This window comes from Gambusia affinis, linkage group LG09 (genome assembly GCF_019740435.1).
Source record: "Gambusia affinis linkage group LG09, SWU_Gaff_1.0, whole genome shotgun sequence".
NCBI lineage: Eukaryota > Metazoa > Chordata > Actinopteri > Cyprinodontiformes > Poeciliidae > Gambusia > Gambusia affinis.
In genome coordinates this window covers 14646841-14669163 of record NC_057876.1, presented here as the reverse complement: position 1 = coordinate 14669163, position 22323 = coordinate 14646841, and the positions used below count along the sequence as shown (strand labels likewise).

Sequence of the window (22323 nt, the reverse complement as noted above, 5' to 3'; positions counted from 1 at the left end):
ATTTATAAATAACTCGTATCTGTTAGATTTTATGATCAAATGGATCTAGTTTTAATGGGAAAGCACCATAAAAAGTTTATAAGAATGCTGTAGAAAACGCCGCTGTCCTTAGTCCTGAAATTGAGAAAATGCCTTCATTCCCATCCTCCCTAATCGTTGATCTCGGGTTGATTGTACTCAGATGCATTCAGTTTGAAATCAAAAATGTCTTTTCATCAACATGAAGTAAGACTGACGTATGGCAGAGCAAGTCAACGCTATTCACGTTGACAGGTAAGCACAAGTCTTACTAAAATACCTCACCCTGTGCTTTGCCAAACTATTAATAAAGAAACAAAAAATAAAAGATAAAGGCACCACATAAAAAATAACAAAATAGAAACTTGATGTTGACTAACATGGAAATAATAATGACTAAAACACGTAAGAGAAGAAACGAAAGTGAGGACATTGATGTTGACTAACATGGAAATAATAATGACTAAAACACGTAAGAGAAGAAACGAAAGTGAGGACATTTGCATTTGACAAAAAAAACCCCGCATTTAACAATGTGCTATAATACAAAGTAAGAACAAATAATGTTTCCCTTTTTACTCCAATAAAGGCAACTACAAGGCATTTAAATACATGAAGATATAAATAATTCAGAAGGACCAAATAAATCAAAGCATTCCAACCTCTAGAGGAGAGTCGGGTTCATCCAAGATGTCCTTATAATGTACTACAAACCTGGGTCCACAATACTACAACAATCCAAATAAGCTAGTACCAAATAAATAACCGCAAACATTCAGAGATAACAGAATAACATCTGTAGATCTTCACTGATATAATAACCACTAAACACGTGATGAAGAGGAAGGAAACCACAGCCAGAGCCAACACTAAGTAAAAAGTCAGGTTGTCATTGTATTCCTTATCATGTGGAAAATCAGTGAACTCCGACAACACTTCAGGGAAGCTGTCCGCCACCGCCACGTTAACAATGACTGTAGCTGAACGAGAGGGCTGCCCGTTGTCCTCCACTATGACAGTCAATCTTTGTTTCACAGCATCTTTATCAGTCACCTGACGGATAGTTCTTATTTCTCCATTCTGTAAGCCCACTTCAAACAGCGCTCTGTCTGTGGCCTTCTGGAGTTTATAGGAGAGCCAGGCATTCTGTCCAGAGTCCACATCCACAGCCACCACTTTAGTCACCAGGTAGCCCACATCTGCTGAACGAGGAACCATTTCCGCCACCATGGAGCCACCAGTCTGGACTGGATACAAAACCTGAGGAGGATTATCGTTCTGGTCCTGGATCAGGATTTTCACAGTGACGTTGCTGCTGAGTGGAGGAGAGCCTCCATCTTGCGCTTTAACGATAAACTGAAAATCTTTGATCTGCTCGTAGTCAAAAGAGCGAACTGCATGGATGACTCCACTATCAGCACTTACAGATACATATGAAGAGACTGGCACTCCGTTAATAGAGGATTCCTCCAATATATAAGAAACACGGGCATTCTGGTTCCAATCAGCGTCTGTGGCTTTCACAGTAAATATAGACACACTTGGTGTGTTGTTTTCTACCATGTAGGCCTCATATGAGCTCCTCTCAAAGACAGGAGTGTTGTCATTTACATCAGAGATCTCCAAGGTTAGAGTGATGCCACTGGAGAGGGAGGGTACTCCTTTATCAGAGCACGTCACTGTGATGTTATAACTAGAAGCTATCTCTCTGTCTAACTCACTGTCTGTCACTAAACTGTAAAATTTCTTCGAAGTTGCTTTTATCAAAAACGGCATGTTTTCCTCTATGCTACACTCAACATTACCGTTTTCCCCAGAGTCAGCGTCTTGAACATTAATTATTGTAACCACCGTACCTGGTTTGGAATTTTCCGTTACCGATTTTGTTTTAGACATAACATTTATAGAAGGTTCATTATCGTTTGTATCGGTAACTTCAACAATAATCTTGCACGAATCTGTCAGCCCTCCGTCATCACCAGCTTGTACGTGTATTTCATAGCGCTGTGTCTTTTCGTAATCTAAGCTTCCAATTAAAGATACAACACCGCTTTCTTCCGCTACTTGGAATAAATTTGGCACATCATCTAGGGTGTTTGTTATCGAATACGCCACTTTTCCATTTGAACCTTTATCTGCATCTACTGCACGAACTGTACTCAGAATAGTTCCTCTTGGAGCAGTTTCCATAACAGTAACCTTATAGGTTTCTTGCGTAAAAACCGGAGCATTGTCATTTACATCTAACACGACAATTTCCACCCGCATTGTTCCTGACAGCTGAGGCTCTCCGCCATCACTGGCAGTAAGAGTTAATGCGATGTGATCATGCGCCTCTCTATCCAGCGGCTTTTGCAAAACCATCTCCACCTTTTTGCTGCCATCTTGTTGACTGTTGAGCTTTAAAATGAAATTATCCGTTGGTTTAAGAGAATAACTCTGCAGCCCATTCATCCCCACATCTAGATCCATCGCTCTCTCCAATACAAATTTTGCTCCTATCACAGCCGACTCGCTGATCCTAAATTTCATCTCTTCCTTCTTAAAGGTGGGCACATTGTCGTTTATGTCGTTAATTTCGACATTAACAGAATAAAATTCAATCGGGTCTTCGAGTGTAATTTGCAGATGTAAAGCACAAGGCGTTGTCTGTCCGCACAGCGTCTCTCTGTCGATCCTTTCTTTGACTACCAGGAGTCCTCTGTCTGTGTTTAGCTCGATGTATTCTGCTTTATCTTCTGTATATATTCTGGCTCTACCGGACTTCAGTCTCTTCACGTCCAACCCCAAATCATGAGCTATGTTACCAACAAGGGAGCCTTTTGACATTTCCTCTGGAACAGAGTACGTTGCCTGCCCTGCTACACAATCGAGCTCAAAAATCACGACAAACAACAGTACTTGCCATCTCATTGTTCTGTCCAACATGGTATCCTCGTTAAATCCTAAAAAATAATGTTTCTTAATTCCAAAACGTCAAGTTTTCCCAAATGTAAGATAGTCCAGCAGATAATGTTGTCTTTTTTATGTTTTTCGTTCCCAAATATATGCAGAAAGTGCAGCGAGATGATTGCTGTCCCTTTTGTTGAACGGTTGTGGGCTGTCTGAATAAATCTTTCTCTGTTTAGGGCATCAAAACGAGGAAAGAAATCTCTGCATGAGCCAACAGCGGCGCTGAGAGTACAAACTCGTGCACTGCAGAAAATCAGATTTTGCAGGAGCAGACCGGATATGAAACTACAATTCACCTTAAACTGTTAAGATGAAAATACTGCACGCACTTAGTAATGCCGGGCATCATATTAATAAAAGGGGATTTCATCAAATCCCACTTTTAAAACGGTTAACTTCATACTATATATATATATATATATATATATATATATATATATATATATATATATATATATATATATATATATATATATATATATATATATATATATATATATATATATATTATTATATATCTCCGTTTACCATTTAACACTATGTATAAGAGGTTGAGGTACATTAAATACGTTGTAGAAAAATAATACCTTGTGCAAAATTAATTAAAAAGAAAAGGAGATCTTGAGGTAGTTGATACAGTTAAGAGTTTATATTGCATATAAATTAGAAATAGTGAAAAGTACAATTATTTAGTTCATTCTGGTAATTTTTAGATAGTATACAGACACGTCATGTATCAAAAATTATCCAATCATTCAGTCACTGCAAGTTAATACAAGCTGTTTTTACTGTTTGAAATAACTAAACTATTTAGATAGGTAAAATAGGTGTGGACATAAACACCAAATTGATTATTTGGTAAATAAATTATTTTTTAAAAAGAACGCTGTTTAAACAAGAAGTCCAAATAAGAAGTCAGCATAAAAAATGAAATGCTTAATGCTCATACAGTATGTATGTAAGCATAAAAATATGACAAAAAGGCATACAATTCAAGCATATGCTTTGGATACAAATCTGAATATTTTTAACAACTTGTCAAATATTTAATGATATCAACACAGCAGGTTGAGCTCCCAGAAATGATTAGACCACATATTGTTAGGCCTTGGATGCTTTTATGGAAAAATTTTGTCATCTTTACATCTTACATTTACATACTTACTATAGCTTATTTTTCCAACCAAACGTGGTGAGAATTTTACTTGGAGGTATAGGCTTAAAAACTATTTTCATATAGTGAACAGTAAATATTAAATAATGTGTTAGTAAATACAATATTCTTATGAAAAATAAGGTATCAACACATTGTAGGGGATAGTGATAATTAAAATTGGTACAGTGATTTACACCATAAACATGTTTAGACAACCGTTCGCCCCAATAAAACTTATCCAAAATTGCACTTAGGATAAAAACACCATTACACTGCTGAGAATGAGCTACTAACAAAGTAATTCAGGGGGGGGAGGGGAGGGGGGGGGCATGTTACTGTTACAAAATAATTTATTTTAATGGAAACATTGACTAAAAGTGGTTGTAAAACTATTACATGCAGAAGGCAACTTGATTTTGATAATAACATTTCCAAGTAATGTAATAATGCTCTAACCTCTAGAGGAGAGTCGGGTTCATCCAAGATGATCTTCTCACTCTGTATCCGCTGCATCGTCCCTGCAGTACTGGAGTCCATTATCAACAAGTTCTGATTACCAGCTCCGCCAAATTTACTTTCACTCTTTCTGGAGTCAGTCGTTCTGCAAATCTCGTAATTGTACACGTGTGGAAGAGTTCCTGTTCCCAAAGTGTCTGAGTAACGAGGTGGATAATATGGAATCACAGGGAGGCTGGAGTGATACAGGATGCGAGACTGTCTCCATCTGTAGATCTTCACTGATATAATAACCACTAAACACATGATGAAGAGGAAGGAAACCACAGCCAGAGCCAACACTAAGTAAAAAGTCAGGTTGTCATTGTATTCCTTATCGTGTGGAAAGTCAGTGAACTCCGACAACACTTCAGGGAAGCTGTCCGCCACCGCCACGTTAACAATGACTGTAGCTGAACGAGAGGGCTGCCCGTTGTCCTCCACTATGACAGTCAGTCTTTGTTTCACAGCATCTTTATCAGTCACCTGACGGATAGTTCTTATTTCTCCATTCTGTAAGCCCACTTCAAACAGCGCTCTGTCTATGGCTTTCTGGAGTTTATAGGAGAGCCAGGCATTCTGTCCAGAGTCCACATCCACAGCCACCACTTTAGTCACCAGGTAGCCCACATCTGCTGAACGAGGAACCATTTCAGCCACCATGGAGCCACCAGTCTGGACTGGGTACAAAACCTGAGGAGGATTATCGTTCTGGTCCTGGATCAGGATTTTTACAGTCACATTGCTACTGAGAGGAGGAGAGCCTCCATCCTGCGCTTTTATGTGAAAGTAGAAATCTTTGATCTGCTCATAATCAAGAGAGCGAACTGCATGGATGACTCCACTATCAGCACTGACAGACACATATGATGATATTGGTACTCCATTTAAAGAAGTATCCTCCAGGATGTATGAAACACGGGCATTCTGGTTCCAATCAGCATCTGTAGCTTTTACAGTAAATATAGACACACCTGGCTTGTTGTTTTCTACAATATAGGCCTCATATGAGCTCCTTTCAAAGACAGGCATGTTGTCATTCACATCAGAGATCTTCGAGGTGAGAGTGACGCTGCTGGAGAGGGAGGGGATTCCTCCATCAGAGCATGTTACTGTGATATTATACTCAGAGGCTGTCTCTCTGTCTAACTCACTGTCTGTAACGAGGGTATAAAAGTCATTTGATGAAGTTTTAATAGCAAATGGTATATTTTCATTTATTCTGCAATTTACACGGCCATTGTTACCTGAATCTGGGTCAGTGACGCTAAACATAACAATGACAGTATTATAAGGAGAATCTTCTTGAATAAAGTCAGATTTTGACATGATACTTATAACAGGGTCGTTGTCATTTACGTCAATAACATCAACTATAATTTTACTCGAATCAGAAAGACCACCGCTGTCTGTAGCTACAATGTCAATTTGGTAATTTTTCGCACTTTCAAAGTCAATCTCCCCCACTAAAATTACTTCACCATTTTCTTTTATTTGAAAAGTATCAGACAAACTATCAATGGAAGTCGATAATGCATACGAAATTTTTCCATTGATTCCCTTATCTGCATCAGAAGCACTGACTGTCGTCAGTGTGGCTCCTTTCTGAGAATTTTCTGCTATAGTTGCTTTGTACACCGACTGTGTAAAAACAGGAGGATTGTCATTTACATCGAGAACAGTCACATAAATTTTCACTGTACCAGACATTTGGGGTTCTCCCCCATCTACAGCTTTTAGCAATAATGAAATATCTTCCTCTTTCTCTCTGTCTAAAGGCTTATGCAAAATCATCTCAACCTTTTTATTTCCATCCGCCTCATTTTCTACCTTCAATACAAAGTTATCTGTAGGTTTTAAGCTGTAATTCTTTACACCATTTCTGCCAATATCTAAATCAACTGCTTTTTCTAAGACAAATTTAGAGCCCGTAACCGCAGATTCGCTGATTTCAAAACGCTTCTCGCCATTTTTAAAGCTGGGACTGTTGTCGTTAATGTCGGTAATCTCGACTGTTATCCGAAAAAGCTCCATGGGGTTTTCTAAAATGATCTGCAAATGCAAAGCACAAGGCGTCGTCTGTCTGCAGAGCAACTCTCTGTCGATCTTTTCTTTCACCAGAAGGACTCCTCTTTCTCTGCTCAGCTCGACGTATTCTGCACTTTCGCCCGTAAAGATGCGAGCTTTACCCGATTGTAATCTTTTCACATCCAAACCCAAATCTATTGCTATGTTTCCCACCACAGATCCCTTTGGCATTTCTTCGGGAACAGAGTAGCTGATCTGACCGAGAGCTGAACAGACGCAGCAAAGCAAGATGGAAAACAGTACTTGCCGTTCCATTGTTCTGTCCGATGTTTTGCACTCCCGTTCAAAAAAATAGATTCGATCTCAATTTACACAAAGAAATAGAGCCAATAGAACGAGGATTAATCAATAAATTAAAACCCATTCAAATCCATCTGAGAGGAGGAAGTAGCAAACAGTCAACAAACGATCTGACAGTTTTACGAAGCAGCGCTCTTCTCTCAATTTCCTCTCTGAACTACTGACATGGCACGGGAGGTTTGCTTTAAACCTTTTCGACAACTGCAACAAATTGACCAACAGCGGCCCACAGAGTTGACAGAGCAAAACTGCAAGAGTTGTTAGGTAAATATAAAAATGACTTCTGTAAAGATATCACAATACCGCAATAAAATAAATGTAATTCAAAAAGAATAACGGGTAAAACAATTAGCCAAAAGGAGCCGCCAACAATACATGATTACTGAAAAAAACCCCAAAATAAAATAAAATAAACATCCCCAAAGTAAATAAACTAACGTAATAGAGTATTAAGACACAAGGGAGAGAGAGAGAGAGAGAAAGAGAGAGAGAGAGAGAGAGAGAGAGAGAGAGAGAGAAACTGCAGGAGTTTCGCTGATTATTAGCGCTTCTGTCCAGGGTGCTGAAATTTAGCACGTCTCTAAGTGTCATGATTTGCGGTGTGGTGGAGGTGAGGCAGCACGCAGTAGACCCAGATGAGGTGAGGAGGAGTTTTAATGATGAAAAATAAACAGTAACAGTCCACTCTCAAATGAACAAAACTCAGACGTGACAAGACGAACACGGACGTAGCTAGACGTTCACTGACGTACACAGACTGAGGACCCGACGACCACAGACACACACAGGTGACGCTAAATACACAAGAGGGTAATCAGGGAACGAGACACACCTGGGAACTAATCAAGGGAAGACAGGACAACACGGAGACTCAGACACACAGGAAACTTCAAAATAAACACACAGAAAAACACAGAACACGACACTAAGCCTTTCTTTACCAAGTCTTATAATGACTACAAATTAAATTAACTTAAACTAAATAAAAAATTAAAAAGTACAATAAATAACCATGAAACACTCGAAAACCAGAAAGAGATAACAGAATAAGCCTTGGTAAATGATCGATAAATCGTTATTGCATTGGAACTACGCAAAAGAAAAAAGACAAAAATAATTTTTTAAACGTAAACAAAGGTGCAGAAGTTCAAGAAACTGTAGCTGATTATTATAACTAACCTCTAGTGGAGAGTCGGGCTCATCCAGAATGCTCCTCTCGTTTTGTATCCGTTGCATTGTTCCTGTAGAACCTGGATCCATTATTAACACGTTTTGACTACCAGCTCTTCCAAACTTACAGTCACTCTTTCTGGAGTCAGTCGTCCTGCACACCTCGTAATTGTACACGTGTGGCAGAGTTCCTGTTCCCAAAGTGTCTGAGTAACGAGGTGGATAATATGGAATCACAGGGAGGCTGGAGTGATACAGGATGCGAGACTGTCTCCATCTATAGATCTTCACTGATATAATAACCACTAAACACGTGATGAAGAGGAAGGAAACCACAGCCAGAGCCAACACTAAGTAAAAAGTCAGGTTGTCATTGTATTCCTTATCGTGAGGAAAGTCAGTGAACTCCGACAACACTTCAGGGAAGCTGTCCGCCACCGCCACGTTAACAATGACTGTAGCTGAACGAGAGGGCTGCCCGTTGTCCTCCACTATGACAGTCAGTCTTTGTTTCACAGCATCTTTATCAGTCACCTGACGGATAGTTCTTATTTCTCCATTCTCTAAGCCCGCTTCAAACAGCGCTCTGTCTGTGGCTTTCTGGAGTTTATAGGAGAGCCAGGCATTCTGTCCAGAGTCCACATCCACAGCCACCACTTTAGTCACCAGGTAGCCCACATCTGCTGAACGAGGAACCATTTCAGCCACCATGGAGCCACCAGTCTGGACTGGATACAGAACCTGAGGGGGATTGTCGTTCTGATCCTGGATCAGGATTTTAACAGTCACGTTGCTGCTCAGCGGAGGAGAGCCTCCATCTTGTGCTTTCACGCAGAACTTGAAATCTTTGATCTGCTCGTAGTCAAAAGAGCGAACTGCATGGATGACTCCACTATCAGCACTGACAGATACATATGAAGAAACTGGCACTCCGTTAATGGAGGATTCCTCCAGTATGTAAGAAACACGGGCATTTTGATTCCAATCAGCGTCTGTAGCTTTTACTGTAAATACAGAGACACCTGGTGTGTTGTTTTCTACAACGTAGGCCTGATAAGAGCTCCTGTCAAACACAGGTGCGTTATCATTTACATCAGAGATCTGCAAGGTGAGAGTGACGCTGCTGGAGAGGGAGGGAACTCCTTCATCAGAGCAGGTCACTGTGATATTATACTCTGAGGCGCTCTCTCTGTCTAATTCACTGTCTGTCACTAAACTATAGAAATTACTCGTTGATGACTTCAGCATAAATGGTATGTTTTGACTAGTGTAACAATGCACCTTCCCATTTTCTCCTGCGTCTCTGTCCTCGATATTTATCATGGTAACAACGGTATTTAGATCAGCGTTCTCTGGAATTACGTTCGACTTTGACATTATGTTAATTTCCGGACTGTTGTCATTTGTGTCTTGAACGTCAACAATTAATTTTGACGAATCAGTGAGTCCACCATCGTCACTAGCTACAAGATTAAGTTGATAATTTCTCGACTCTTCAAAATCAAGATTACCAGTTAACATAACCTCCCCGTTTTCTTTATTAATGTCGAATATTCTGTTTTCGTCGTCATTTCTAGAAGTGATGGAGTATGTTATTTTACTGTTAGAACCTTGATCTGCATCTGCTGCCGTAACAGTTACAACAACTGTCCCTCTGGGTGAGTGTTCGGTAACAGTAGCCTTATATGTTTTTTGCGTAAAAACTGGAGCATTATCATTCACGTCTATAACTGTAATCGCAATGAGCATCGTACCTGACATCTGCGGTTCTCCTCCGTCGACAGCCGTCAAGACCAAATTTATCTGCTCCTCTTTCTCTCTGTCTAAAGGCCTCTGTAACACCATCTCCACATTTTTATCTGGCTGATTATTATAAAGCTTCAGAGCAAAATTATTCGTCGGCTGCAGTTCGTATCCACGAACACTGTTAACTCCAACGTCAAGATCTACAGCTTTTTCCAGAACGAATGTTGCTCCAATTGCAGCTGACTCGCTTATTTTGAAAATGACCTCATTTTTCTTGAACATTGGAGCGTTGTCATTAATATCTGCAATCTGGATTGTTATTGTAAAAAATTCCATCGGGTTTTCGAGTATTATTTGAAAATGCAACGCACATGGCGTCGTCTGTTTGCAGAGTGTCTCTCTGTCGATTCTCTCCCTGACGAGGAGGAGTCCTCTTTCTCTGCTGAGCTCCACGTACTCACTGTTGTCTCGGGTATAAATCCGAGCTTTGCCAGAAATAAAACGCTGCGCCTCCAAGCCTAAATCGTGAGCTATACTACCAATCAAAGATCCTTTCGGCAATTCTTCAGAAATAGTGTAGCTGACCTGCCCGATAACCGAACTGAGAGAGAACGTAAACAGAATCAGCGTTACTTGCCTTGCCATTGTCCTGCGAAAATTCTTGACTAAAATTCGATATTTTTGCAATCAGTAAAACGGTTATCAAATCCAATGTGAATTGTCCCTACGGGGTGGAAGTCCACGCGAAAAATGAGTTCAAAATTCCACGGTTCTTTCCAAGACGGTGTACAGAAACGGAGCGCCTCTTTCTCCTCTGTTCAGTCCTTTCTTTATCATGCGGACGGAACAGAGGAGGTGCAGAAACAGACGTGTTGTCAGTTTTCTACTCTCTGGTCAACAGCGGCCCTAAGAGTCAGTATATGAAAACTGCAGAATACAAAAAGCAATTTTTAATGGGTTCAAAGTGTAAAAAAACCGATGATTATTGAAAGCTTCTATAGTTATTATGAATAAAATTTTTAATATAAAGTCTTTCATCAGTCATCATATTTGTTTACAAGCCTTGAAGATAAGTGGTAAGAGTTTGAAAAAAGGCATTAACAGTATATCATCTTTGTTCCTAATTTAATGCAAGGCTACGCAGGTAGAAGGATTCTGTCACTCAAAACATCATCATGAACGTCTTGTAAAATGATGACAACTGACAGTATGAGAATAAAACAAAACAAATATCAAAAGAAAGCCAGGAAGTACATACTATCTAAGCTGAGACGGATAAAGAACTGACCGTGGTTCTGAAACCAATCGTCCTCAACAGTCACCATTATTATGACTTTTAGTTCAGTCATGAATTAGAAATACTGTTTTTTAATCCCAGTATATCTGTAAAAGTGTTCATCAGACAAATAAAGATATTTAACATGTTGCAGAAAATCAAATAAACCTCTGAAAATAGAAAAACTGATAACATACACAACAAAATGGTTTACTAAATAAAAGAAATAAAAAGTTTCTTCAAGATGATAATTCAACAATTTATCTGAGATGGCAATAAAAGATGAAGATGTAGGAATTTTAAAAGAACCTGTTCTTGAGAAGGGCAAAACATTTTCACAAAGGAATAAATAGAATCAAAATAAACGAAAAATAAAAATCCAAGCAAATAATAATAAAAAAAAAAAACAGCTCAATATTATGGGAAATTCTAAACAAATTAAGTAATGGGGTTATGGTGGTGTTTACTTCAACTGTTGCTGTCTGTGATTCTCGTACAAACAAGTTTGAATGAATAAAAAGACTGAACAATTGACTACAATTATAAGACATAATCAAATCCAACCTGTCTGTCTGTTTCTCGGCCTACCTGGCTGCCTGCTGCCTTTTCCAGGCATAAATGGGTCGATATAGGTGTAGTTAAAAATAATGTTACAAAAATATTCGTCAAACTAAAAGAGAATTGTACTGCAATGAAACAAAATATGAGGGACCATACACCACATAATGTAAGTGACTGTTATTAAAAACTAAACTCCAATGAATAATAGATTTTGGGGTCCTCTGGACTAGATAAAGTGTACACGAGTACAGGGCATTTATGATTTAAACATATTGTAGGGGTATTGTATAAATCAAAGCATTCTAACCTCTAGAGGAGAGTCGGGTTCATCCAGGATGTTCTTCTCATTTTGTATCCGCTGCATTGTCCCTGTAGAACTGGGATCCATTATCAACAAGTTCTGATTACCAGCTCCTCCGAACTTACAGTCACTCTTTCTGGAGTCAGTCGTTCTGCAAACCTCGTAATTGTACACATGTGGCAGAGTTCCTGTTCCCAAAGTGTCTGAGTAACGAGGTGGATAATATGGAATCACAGGGAGGCTGGAGTGATATAGGATGCGAGACTGTCTCCATCTGTAGATCTTCACTGATATAATAACCACTAAACACGTGATGAAGAGGAAGGAAACCACAGCCAGAGCCAACACTAAGTAAAAAGTCAGGTTGTCATTGTATTCCTTATCGTGAGGAAAGTCAGTGAACTCCGACAACACTTCAGGGAAGCTGTCCGCCACCGCCACGTTAACAATGACTGTAGCTGAACGAGAGGGCTGCCCGTTGTCCTCCACTATGACAGTCAGTCTTTGTTTCACAGCATCTTTATCAGTCACCTGACGGATAGTTCTTATTTCTCCATTCTGTAAGCCCACTTCAAACAGCGCTCTGTCTGTGGCTTTCTGGAGTTTATAGGAGAGCCAGGCATTCTGTCCAGAGTCCACATCCACTGCCACCACTTTAGTCACCAGGTAGCCAACATCTGCTGAACGAGGAACCATTTCAGCCACCATGGAGCCACCAGTCTGGACTGGGTACAAAACCTGGGGTGGATTATCATTCTGGTCCTGGATCAGGATTTTCACAGTCACGTTGCTGCTTAGCGGAGGAGAGCCTCCATCCTGAGCTCTGATGCGGAACTGGAAATCTTTGACCTGCTCGTAGTCAAAAGAACGAACTGCATAGATGACTCCACTATCAGCACTAACAGACACATAGGAGGAGACTGGCACTCCATTAACAGAGGACTCCTCCAATATATAAGAAACACGGGCATTTTGATTCCAATCAGCGTCTTTGGCTTTCAGTGTAAATACAGAGACACCTGGCGTGTTGTTTTCCACTATGTAGGCCTCATATGAGCTCCTCTCAAAGACAGGTGCGTTATCATTTACATCAGAGATCTGTAAGGTGAAAGTGATGCTGCTAGAGAGCGATGGAACGCCTTCATCAGAGCAAATTACTGTGATATTATAGTCAGAATATGTTTCTCTATCTAATTCACTATCTGTCACTAAACTGTAGATGTTATTCGTTGACATTTTCAGAACAAATGGCATATTTTCTGTGATAAAGCATTTAACTTTCCCATTTTCTCCAGAGTCAATATCTTCAATATTTATCACTGTTACAACGGTGTTAACTTCCACGTCCTCCGATATAACATTTGATTTTGACATTATACTAATTTCAGGCTTATTGTCATTTATATCTTGCACTTCAACAATTAGCTTACAGGAATCAGTAAGTCCTCCATCATCTGTAGCTCCCACAAGAATCTCAAATAACTTATTTTTTTCGAAGTCAATATTTCCAATTAGAGACACCTCTCCATTTTCCCCGTTAATCTCAAATATTTTTCTTACATTTGCTTGCGTACTTGTGATTGAATATGTTATTTTTCCGTTAGAACCTTGATCTGCATCTGACGCTGTAACAGAAGCAACAACAGTCCCTATCGGTGAGTTTTCAGTAAGCGTTGCCTTGTATGTTTGCTGTGTAAAACGTGGAGCGTTATCATTTGCGTCTAAAACTGTTACTACAATAACCATCGTTCCGGACATCTGCGGATCTCCTCCATCTATAGCGGTCAGTACTAGATTTATATGCTCCTCTGTCTCTCTGTCTAAAGGCTTCTGTAACACCATCTCCACATTTTTGCTATCGTGTGGATTATTGTGCAGCTTCAAAGCAAAATTATCGCTTGGTTTTAATTCGTATTTTTGAACTCCGTTGATTCCAACATCGTGATCCTCAGCCCTCTCTAACACAAATTTTACTCCTGGTGTTGCTGATTCACTTAATTTAAAATGCATCTCGCTTTTTTCAAATGTCGGTGCATTATCATTAATATCTGTAATCTGGACAGTAACGGTGTAAAATTCTATAGGATTCTCCAAAATAATCTGAAAGTCTAGACTACAGACCGTAACCTCTGTGCACAGCGCTTCTCTGTCGATTTTTTCCTTCACAAGGAGCAATCCTCTTTCTCTGTTCAGCTCCACGTACTCCAAACTGTTCCTGGTATGAATCTTTGCTTTACCCGATATAAAACGTTTCGTATTCAAACCTAAGTCATGTGCGATGTTTCCCACCAGGGAGCCCTTTGGCATTTCCTCTGGAATAGAGTAGCTTATTTGTCCGATCGTCGAGTTGATGAGAAAGAGGGAGAAAAACGCCAGTAGTACTTGCCGTTTCATTGTTTGATCTGATTCACTCCCAAATGGAGCCCAGCCACTATTTCCACATAAACTGGTATTTATCGTCCAACATCAAATCCGAGCGTGTCTTCACGAAATACTTATGGCGGAAAAATCCAAAATGAAAACGTGTAAACGGAAAGCTTTTTTCAAACAACCATCGTCCGTCAGCAATTTTCGGAGGCTTTCTTTTCGAGCTCCCGTTGCATTATGGCGATGTTACAAAGGAGTTGCAGCAGCCTCACGCATGTACTGGGTCAACAAATTTGAAGTCAACAGCGGCGCTAAGAGTCCACAGAATAAAACTGCAGAGCAGAATTAGGATGTTCTGCTTTTAATGTTTCTGCATAGAAAAAAAAAAAAAAAAAAAAAAAACATATATACGCAGTGAAGCTTTACTGACCTCACTTGACAGGTACAAAATATTCAGACGTAAAAGTCTAGAAATATTTTTAAATCAAAATCCTTCACACTTTAAAGTCGAAATCATTTTGTATCCACATGTTTCAAACAGAAGTAGGAATTCAAGAGCGGGGCAAGGAAGTTAGTGAACTGAAACAGGACGGAGACCATTAATGAATGAAATTACTGGGGCGATTTTTAAGGACAGATATAGAATTATGAACGAGAAAGTTGTTGGAAAGTGGAGATGGAGATAAAAAAAAAAAAAAAAAAATCACTGTCCATGGTGCTGACGTTAAATTGCGTCAGCACCATGGACCACAGCCAGAGCCAACACAGAAATAAAATATTCTGATTGGTGAAAGTGTGAGATAATTTTCTCAAATGAATTTGACAACTGAGGAAATTTTTAGAGAACAATCTACTTCGAAAGGGTGCAAAACCGATAATCTCTGTTTCAATTATGCAACATCTCAGTCTGTTTTTTATCTATTTCTTTTTTCAAATTCACACTGTGAACTCACAAAAGCACTGTACATCCATCAAGACATCACAATGCAGAACTTGTAAATTTTTTTCATGAAACTTGCGGTAATTGCATTTTAAACTCTTGATGACAGAAAAAGGGGAAAAAAACAACAAAACAACTTTCTAACCTCTAGAGGAGAGTCAGGTTCATCCAAGATGCTTTTCTCACTTTGTATCCGCTGCATCGTCCCTCTAGAACTGGGATCCATTATCAACATGTTCTGATTAGCAGCTCCTCCGAACTTAATGTCACTCTTTCTGGAGTCAGTCGTCCTGCACACCTCGTAATTATACACGTGTGGCAGAGTTCCTGTTCCCAAAGTGTCTGAGTAACGAGGTGGATAATATGGAATCACAGGGAGGCTGGAGTGATACAGGATGCGAGACTGTCTCCATCTGTAGATCTTCACTGATATAATAACCACTACACACGTGATGAAGAGGAAGGAAACCACAGCCAGAGCCAACACTAAGTAAAAAGTCAGGTTGTCATTGTATTCCTTATCGTGTGGAAAGTCAGTGAACTCCGACAACACTTCAGGGAAGCTGTCCGCCACCGCCACGTTAACAATGACTGTAGCTGAACGAGAGGGCTGCCCGTTGTCCTCCACTATGACAGTCAGTCTTTGTTTCACAGCATCTTTATCAGTCACCTGACGGATAGTTCTTATTTCTCCATTCTGTAAGCCCACTTCAAACAGCGCTCTGTCTATGGCTTTCTGGAGTTTATAGGAGAGCCAGGCATTCTGTCCAGAGTCCACATCCACAGCCACCACTTTAGTTACCAGGTAGCCCACATCTGCTGAACGAGGAACCATTTCAGCCACCATGGAGCCACCAGTCTGGACTGGGTACAAAACCTGGGGTGGATTGTCGTTCTGATCCTGGATCAGGATTTTTACAGTCACGTTGCTGCTCAGCGGAGGAGAGCCTCCATCTTGCGCTTTTACGCAGAACTTGAAATCTTTGATCTGCTCGTAGTCAAAAGAGCGAACTGCATGAATGACTCCACTATCAGCACTAACAGATACATAAGAGGACACTGGCACTCCGTTAATAGATGATTCCTCCAGTATGTAAGATACACGCGCATTCTGGTTCCAGTCAGCATCTGTTGCTTTTACTGTGAATATAGAGACACCTGGTGTGTTGTTTTCTACAATATAGGCCTGATAAGAGCTCTGCTCAAATACAGGTGCGTTATCATTCACATCAGAGATTTGCAAAGTGAGAGTAACGCTGCTGGAGAGGGAGGGTACTCCTTCATCAGAGCATGTCACTGTTATGTTATATGCAGATTCGCTCTCTCTATCCAAATCACTGTCTGTTACTAAACTGTAGAAATTATTTCTTGATGATTTTAAAATGAAAGGCACACTTCCTTTAACAAAGCATTTTACCTCTCCGTTTTTTTCAGAGTCTAAATCTTCTATGTTTATAATTGTAACAACAGTGTCAGGTTTTGAATCCTCAGCTATCACATTTGACCTTGACATTATCCTTATTTCAGGTCTGTTATCGTTTATGTCTTGCACATCGACAATTAATTTAGAAGAATCAGTCAGTCCACCATTGTCGCTAGCAAGAAGATTTATTTGAAAGTGCTTTGAATTTTCGTAGTCAATTTTTTCAATTAATACAATTTGTCCGTTTTCCTCGTTTATCTGAAACACTTTTCTCACGTTATCTAACGTGTTTGTCATTGAATATGTTATTTTACTGTTAGGACCTTCATCATGATCGGACGCCGTAACTATAGCAACAACTGTTCCTTTCGGGGAATTTTCAGTAACAGTGGCTCTGTATGTTTTTTGTGTAAAAACTGGAGCATTATCATTAACGTCTAAGACTGTAACATCTATTAGCATCGTTCCTGATCTCTGCGGCTCTCCCCCATCAACAGCTGTTAACACTAGATTTATCTGCTGCTCTTTCTCTCTGTCTAAGGGCTTTTCCAAAACCATCTCGACATTTTGTCGGCCATTAGCGTCACTGTGCAGATTCAATGCAAAATGGTCTGATGGTTTTAGCATGTAATCCTGCAGATCATTGATTCCGACATCATGATCCACCGCCCTTTCTAACACAAATTTGGCACCTTTCATTGCGGTCTCGCTAATTTTAAATTTCATCTCGCTCTTTTCAAACGTCGGAGAATTGTCATTAATGTCTGTTACCTGGATGGTAACTGTGTAAAACTCCATCGGATTCTCCAAAATAACCTGAAAATCTAAAGCACAAACCGTGGTGTCTGTACACAGCGCCTCTCTGTCGATTCTCTCTTTGACGAGCAGGACTCCTCGTTCTCTGTTGAGCTCTACGTACTCCGCGGTGTTTCTGTTAAAAATCGTTGCTTTACCGGATACCAAACGTTTAGTGTCCAATCCTAAATCATGAACGACATTTCCAATCAAGGATCCCTTTGGCAATTCTTCTGGAATAGAGTAGCTGGCCTGCCCGACCACCGAGTCCAGAGAAAAGAGAGCGATGACAAACAGTACCGCCCGATTCATTGTTCTGTTTTCCCCGTTAGAGCTTCCAGTCTTTTGTAAAAAATAAAATAAAATAAATAAATAAAAAAACAAACAATCACTGAAATCGATTTCCAGCCTCCGGTTAAGAGTTCAGTCATTTGCTGAATGAAAAAAAAAAATGGTCGAATGTTTATCCTTTTTCAGCAGTCCTTCCGCAGTGTAACTGTCAAATGAACAACTGTGCAAATTGTGAGGATGGTGGAACCACAAAGACGCCCTGATCCGTCAGCAATTGGCCAACAGCGGCCCTAAGAGTCGAAACCATAAAACTGCAGAACGTCACACATAATCTCCATGTCAGGTTCGAAAGTTTGAGAACACATGCATAAAATTTAAAATAAATATTTTAGAAGGATGTTCCCAAACAGCTGTGGGTAATATTAATAAAATATATTTTCTTAATATTACCCACAGCTGTTTGGGAACATCCTTCTAAAATATTTATTTTAAATATTTTAGAAGGATAATATAACATATCTACTTTTTGTTTTTTGTTTTTTCTTGTTTTTTTCTTATTCCTCTGGATTTTATTTGGGAAGGCTTATCCATGTGTTCTGTACGACTTATGTTCGGTTCTGTTATAGAAAAAAGTCTACATATGTTGTTCATATGTAGACAACATATGAACAACAACAAAAAAATTTTTGCACATTTTGTATTTTGATGTTAAAACCTAATAAAAAAAAAAAAAAAAAAAAAAAAGAAAGAAAAAAAATATATATATATATATATATATATATATATATATATATATATTTTCTATATAATTAAGATGTATCAAAATATAACCAAAACTAAATTGATCAGATCTAGGAAACGTAAAACGGTAATACTACTACTACTACTACTACTACTACTACTACTACTACTACTACTACTAATAATAATAATAATAATAATAATAATAAAGTAATAATAATAATAATAATAAAGTAATAATAATAATAATAATAATAATAATAATAATAATAATAATAATAATAATAATAATAATAATAATAATAATGCTTTAATTTCTGGTGAAAATATGTTTGGCACTTTATTAACTCCTGAAAAAAAAGCTCAAGAATGTTGATCTTGGTTATGTTTAATGGTTTTTTTTGTGTTTAACATAAATGCTTGTACTGTCACTTTAAGAGAACGCTGTAAAGTGACCTCAGCGCTTTACTTTCTCTCAATTGGCTCAATGCAAACCGAGAGGAATGGACTGTTGACCTGTGTGAGTAGAAAACTGTATTTTCTCGAGGAGTTATGTTATTTTAATTTGATCAAGCATGTGTCTCTAACATACATCTAAGAACAAGCAGAAGAGGAAAAAAATCCAGAAGGGAAAAAAAAATCTTGGATTAAAGCTCTCAGCGTGTAGCACAAATCATTTCAAAATGCCAATTTTAAACATATTTTTTATGAAAAAAGACCGTAGAGAAGAAAACATTAAATAGAACAGATTGTTAAAAACTCAAGGCAAAAATTCAACCATGGGCCGTGCTACTGTTTCTGTCCATGGTGCTGAAGTTAAGAGAATGCATTGGTCAGAGGATTATTCATTCTACCTACCGCAGCACGTGTCACTAATACAAAACTTTTTGCTTCATATTGGAGAACTCAGTAAGCATGAATGTTGCGGATTATTACAGTCAGATGTTTGTAACAGGAACACAAAATATTGTTGAGGTACGCAATATAAACTATAAGAAAATATATGTACTGCAAGCTACCTCTTTAACAGGGTAAGAAATGATAAAGATTACAATTCAAAAACCATTCTAACCTCTAGTGGAGAGTCAGGTTCATCCAGGATGTTCTTTTCATTCTGTATCCGTTGCATCGTCCCTGTAGAACTGGAGTCCATTATCAACACGTTCTGACTTCCCCCTCGGTCGAACTTTATGTCACTCTTTCTAGAGTCAGTCGTCCTGCACACCTCGTAATTATACACATGTGGCAGAGTTCCTGTTCCCAAAGTGTCTGAGTAACGAGGTGGATAATATGGAATCACAGGGAGGCTGGAGTGATACAGGATGCGAGACTGTCTCCATCTGTAGATCTTCACTGATATAATAACCACTAAACACGTGATGAAGAGGAAGGAAACCACAGCCAGAGCCAACACTAAGTAAAAAGTCAGGTTGTCATTATATTCCTTATCATGAGGAAAGTCAATGAACTCCGACAACACTTCAGGGAAGCTGTCCGCCACCGCCACGTTAACAATGACTGTAGCTGAACGAGAGGGCTGCCCGTTGTCCTCCACTATGACAGTCAGTCTTTGTTTCACAGCATCTTTATCAGTCACCTGACGGATAGTTCTTATTTCTCCATTCTGTAAGCCCACTTCAAACAGCGCTCTGTCTGTGGCTTTCTGGAGTTTATAGGAGAGCCAGGCATTCTGTCCAGAGTCCACATCCACAGCCACCACTTTAGTCACCAGGTAGCCCACATCTGCTGAACGAGGAACCATTTCCGCCACCATGGAGCCACCAGTCTGGACTGGGTACAAAACCTGGGGTGGATTGTCGTTCTGGTCCTGGATCAGGATTTTCACAGTCACGTTGCTGCTCAACGGAGGAGAGCCTCCATCCTGCGCTTTTACGCAGAACTTGAAATCTTTGATCTGCTCGTAGTCAAAAGCGCGAACTGCATGAATGACTCCACTATCAGCACTTACGGAAACATAAGAGGAAACTGGCACTCCATTAACTGAGGATTCCTCCAAAATGTAAGAAACACGGGCATTTTGATTCCAATCAGCGTCTATGGCTTTCACTGTGAATATAGACACACCTGGTGTGTTGTTTTCTACGATGTAGGCCTCATAAGAGCTCCTCTCAAATACAGGTGCGTTATCATTTACATCGGAGACTTGCAATGCCAGAGTGACGCTGCTGGAGAGTGAAGGAACTCCTTCATCAGAGCAGATAACAGTAATATTATACCCTGATCCTATTTCTCTGTCCAACTTACTTTCTGTCACAAGATTAAAGAAACCATCTGTTGCTAATTTTAATGTAAAAGGAATCTGTTCATTAATTGCACAGTGAACTTTACCGTTTTCTCCTGAATCTAAGTCCTGAACATTTACCATGGTCACTATTGTCTCCGGTTTAGAGTCTTCTGGAATTACGTTAATCTGTGATATTATATTAATAACAGGTTTATTATCATTAATGTCAGTAACATCAACAGTTACTTTACAGGAATCTGTTAATCCTCCTTCATCACTTGCTTGTACATGTATCTGATAGTAACGCGCCTTCTCGTAATCTATACTGTCAGCTAATATTAGATCGCCATTTGATTCATTCATCTTAAACAAATCTCGTATGTCTGCTACTGTGTTGGAGATAGAATAAAGTATTTTGGAGTTTAAACCTTTATCCGCATCAGTTGCACTAACTCTGATTACAACTGTACCCTTAGGGGCATTTTCTGGAATAGTAGCTTTATAAAGTGGTTTAGTAAAAACTGGCGCATTGTCATTAGCATCAAGTACCGTGACGTGGATTTTTACTGTGCCGGTCAGTTGCGGTTCTCCTCCGTCCACTGCAGTTAACACTAAAAATAGCTCCTCCTGTTTTTCTCTGTCAAGAGGCTTTTGCAAAACCATTTCAACAATCTTTTCTCCGTCTGGTTGATCTTTCAACTTCAAAGCAAAATGTTCTGTTTTGGAAAGAAAATAACTCTGAAGACCGTTCATGCCAACATCAGGATCTATAGCTCTCTCCAACAAGAATTTTGCTCCTATCACCGCCGACTCACTTATCTTAAATGTCATGTCCGATTTTTCAAATAACGGAGCGTTGTCATTTATGTCGACAATTTCTACAGCAACGGTGTAAAACTCCATGGGATTTTCCAGAATAACTTGAAAATGAAGGGCACAAGGCGTCGTCTGCCCACAAAGCAGCTCCCTGTCTATTTTGTCTTTGACAATGAGGACTCCCCGTTCTCTCTTCAGATCAATGTAATCCGTGTTGTCTCCAGTAAAAATTCGAGCGTTTCCCGAAAGCAACCTTTTGCCGTCCAAACCCAAATCCCGAGCGATGTTACCGATTAATGATCCTTTTGGACTTTCCTCGGGAATGGAGTAGCTGACCTGGGCAGTCACCAGAGAGAGGGAGAGCAGCAAGAAAAACAACAGCGCTAGCCGCCCCATTGTTCCCACCTTATTTTCCATCCAGAACAAAAAGAAAAAAGACAAATCCCAGTTAAGTTGTTTTTTTGTTGTTTTTTTTTTCAATCCGTGGCTAAAAGGAAATCCTTCCCATGGTGATCACATCACATTTAAGTTGCCCATCAGTTGCATTTATCGGACAGTGAAGGGTCCAGACATTCGCAATGCGTGTTTGATGTCCTCTGATTTAAAGAGAAAATGGATCACGGGGAAGAAACGGAGGAGAGC

General features: G+C 39.5%; 2 protein-coding genes across 24 annotated transcripts in view; both read right to left on the bottom strand.

The window, feature by feature from the left end:
• Positions 1-22323, bottom strand: part of LOC122836611 (protocadherin gamma-C5-like) — a 249501-nt gene that overhangs the window by 82262 nt on the left and 144916 nt on the right. Inside the window, exon 1 of one of the 23 annotated variants that reach the window (XM_044126288.1) lies at positions 19693-22266. The exons of 18 other annotated variants lie outside the window; for them this stretch is intronic. In XM_044126288.1, the coding sequence (XP_043982223.1) occupies positions 19693-22098 (2406 nt within the window). In that variant the 5' untranslated portion in view covers positions 22099-22266. Of the gene's footprint in view, positions 1-4582; positions 7164-8188; positions 10599-12069; positions 14693-15515; positions 18030-19692; positions 22267-22323 lie in introns of those variants that run through there. 4 more of the 23 variants (XM_044126304.1, XM_044126299.1, XM_044126311.1 and 1 more) reach the window with 4 other exon arrangements.
• LOC122837425 (protocadherin gamma-A9-like) lies at positions 766-3103 on the bottom strand. Its single transcript, XM_044127779.1, has one exon. The coding sequence runs from the start codon at positions 2944-2946 to the stop codon at positions 766-768; it is 2181 nt and encodes a 726-aa protein (XP_043983714.1). The 5' UTR covers positions 2947-3103.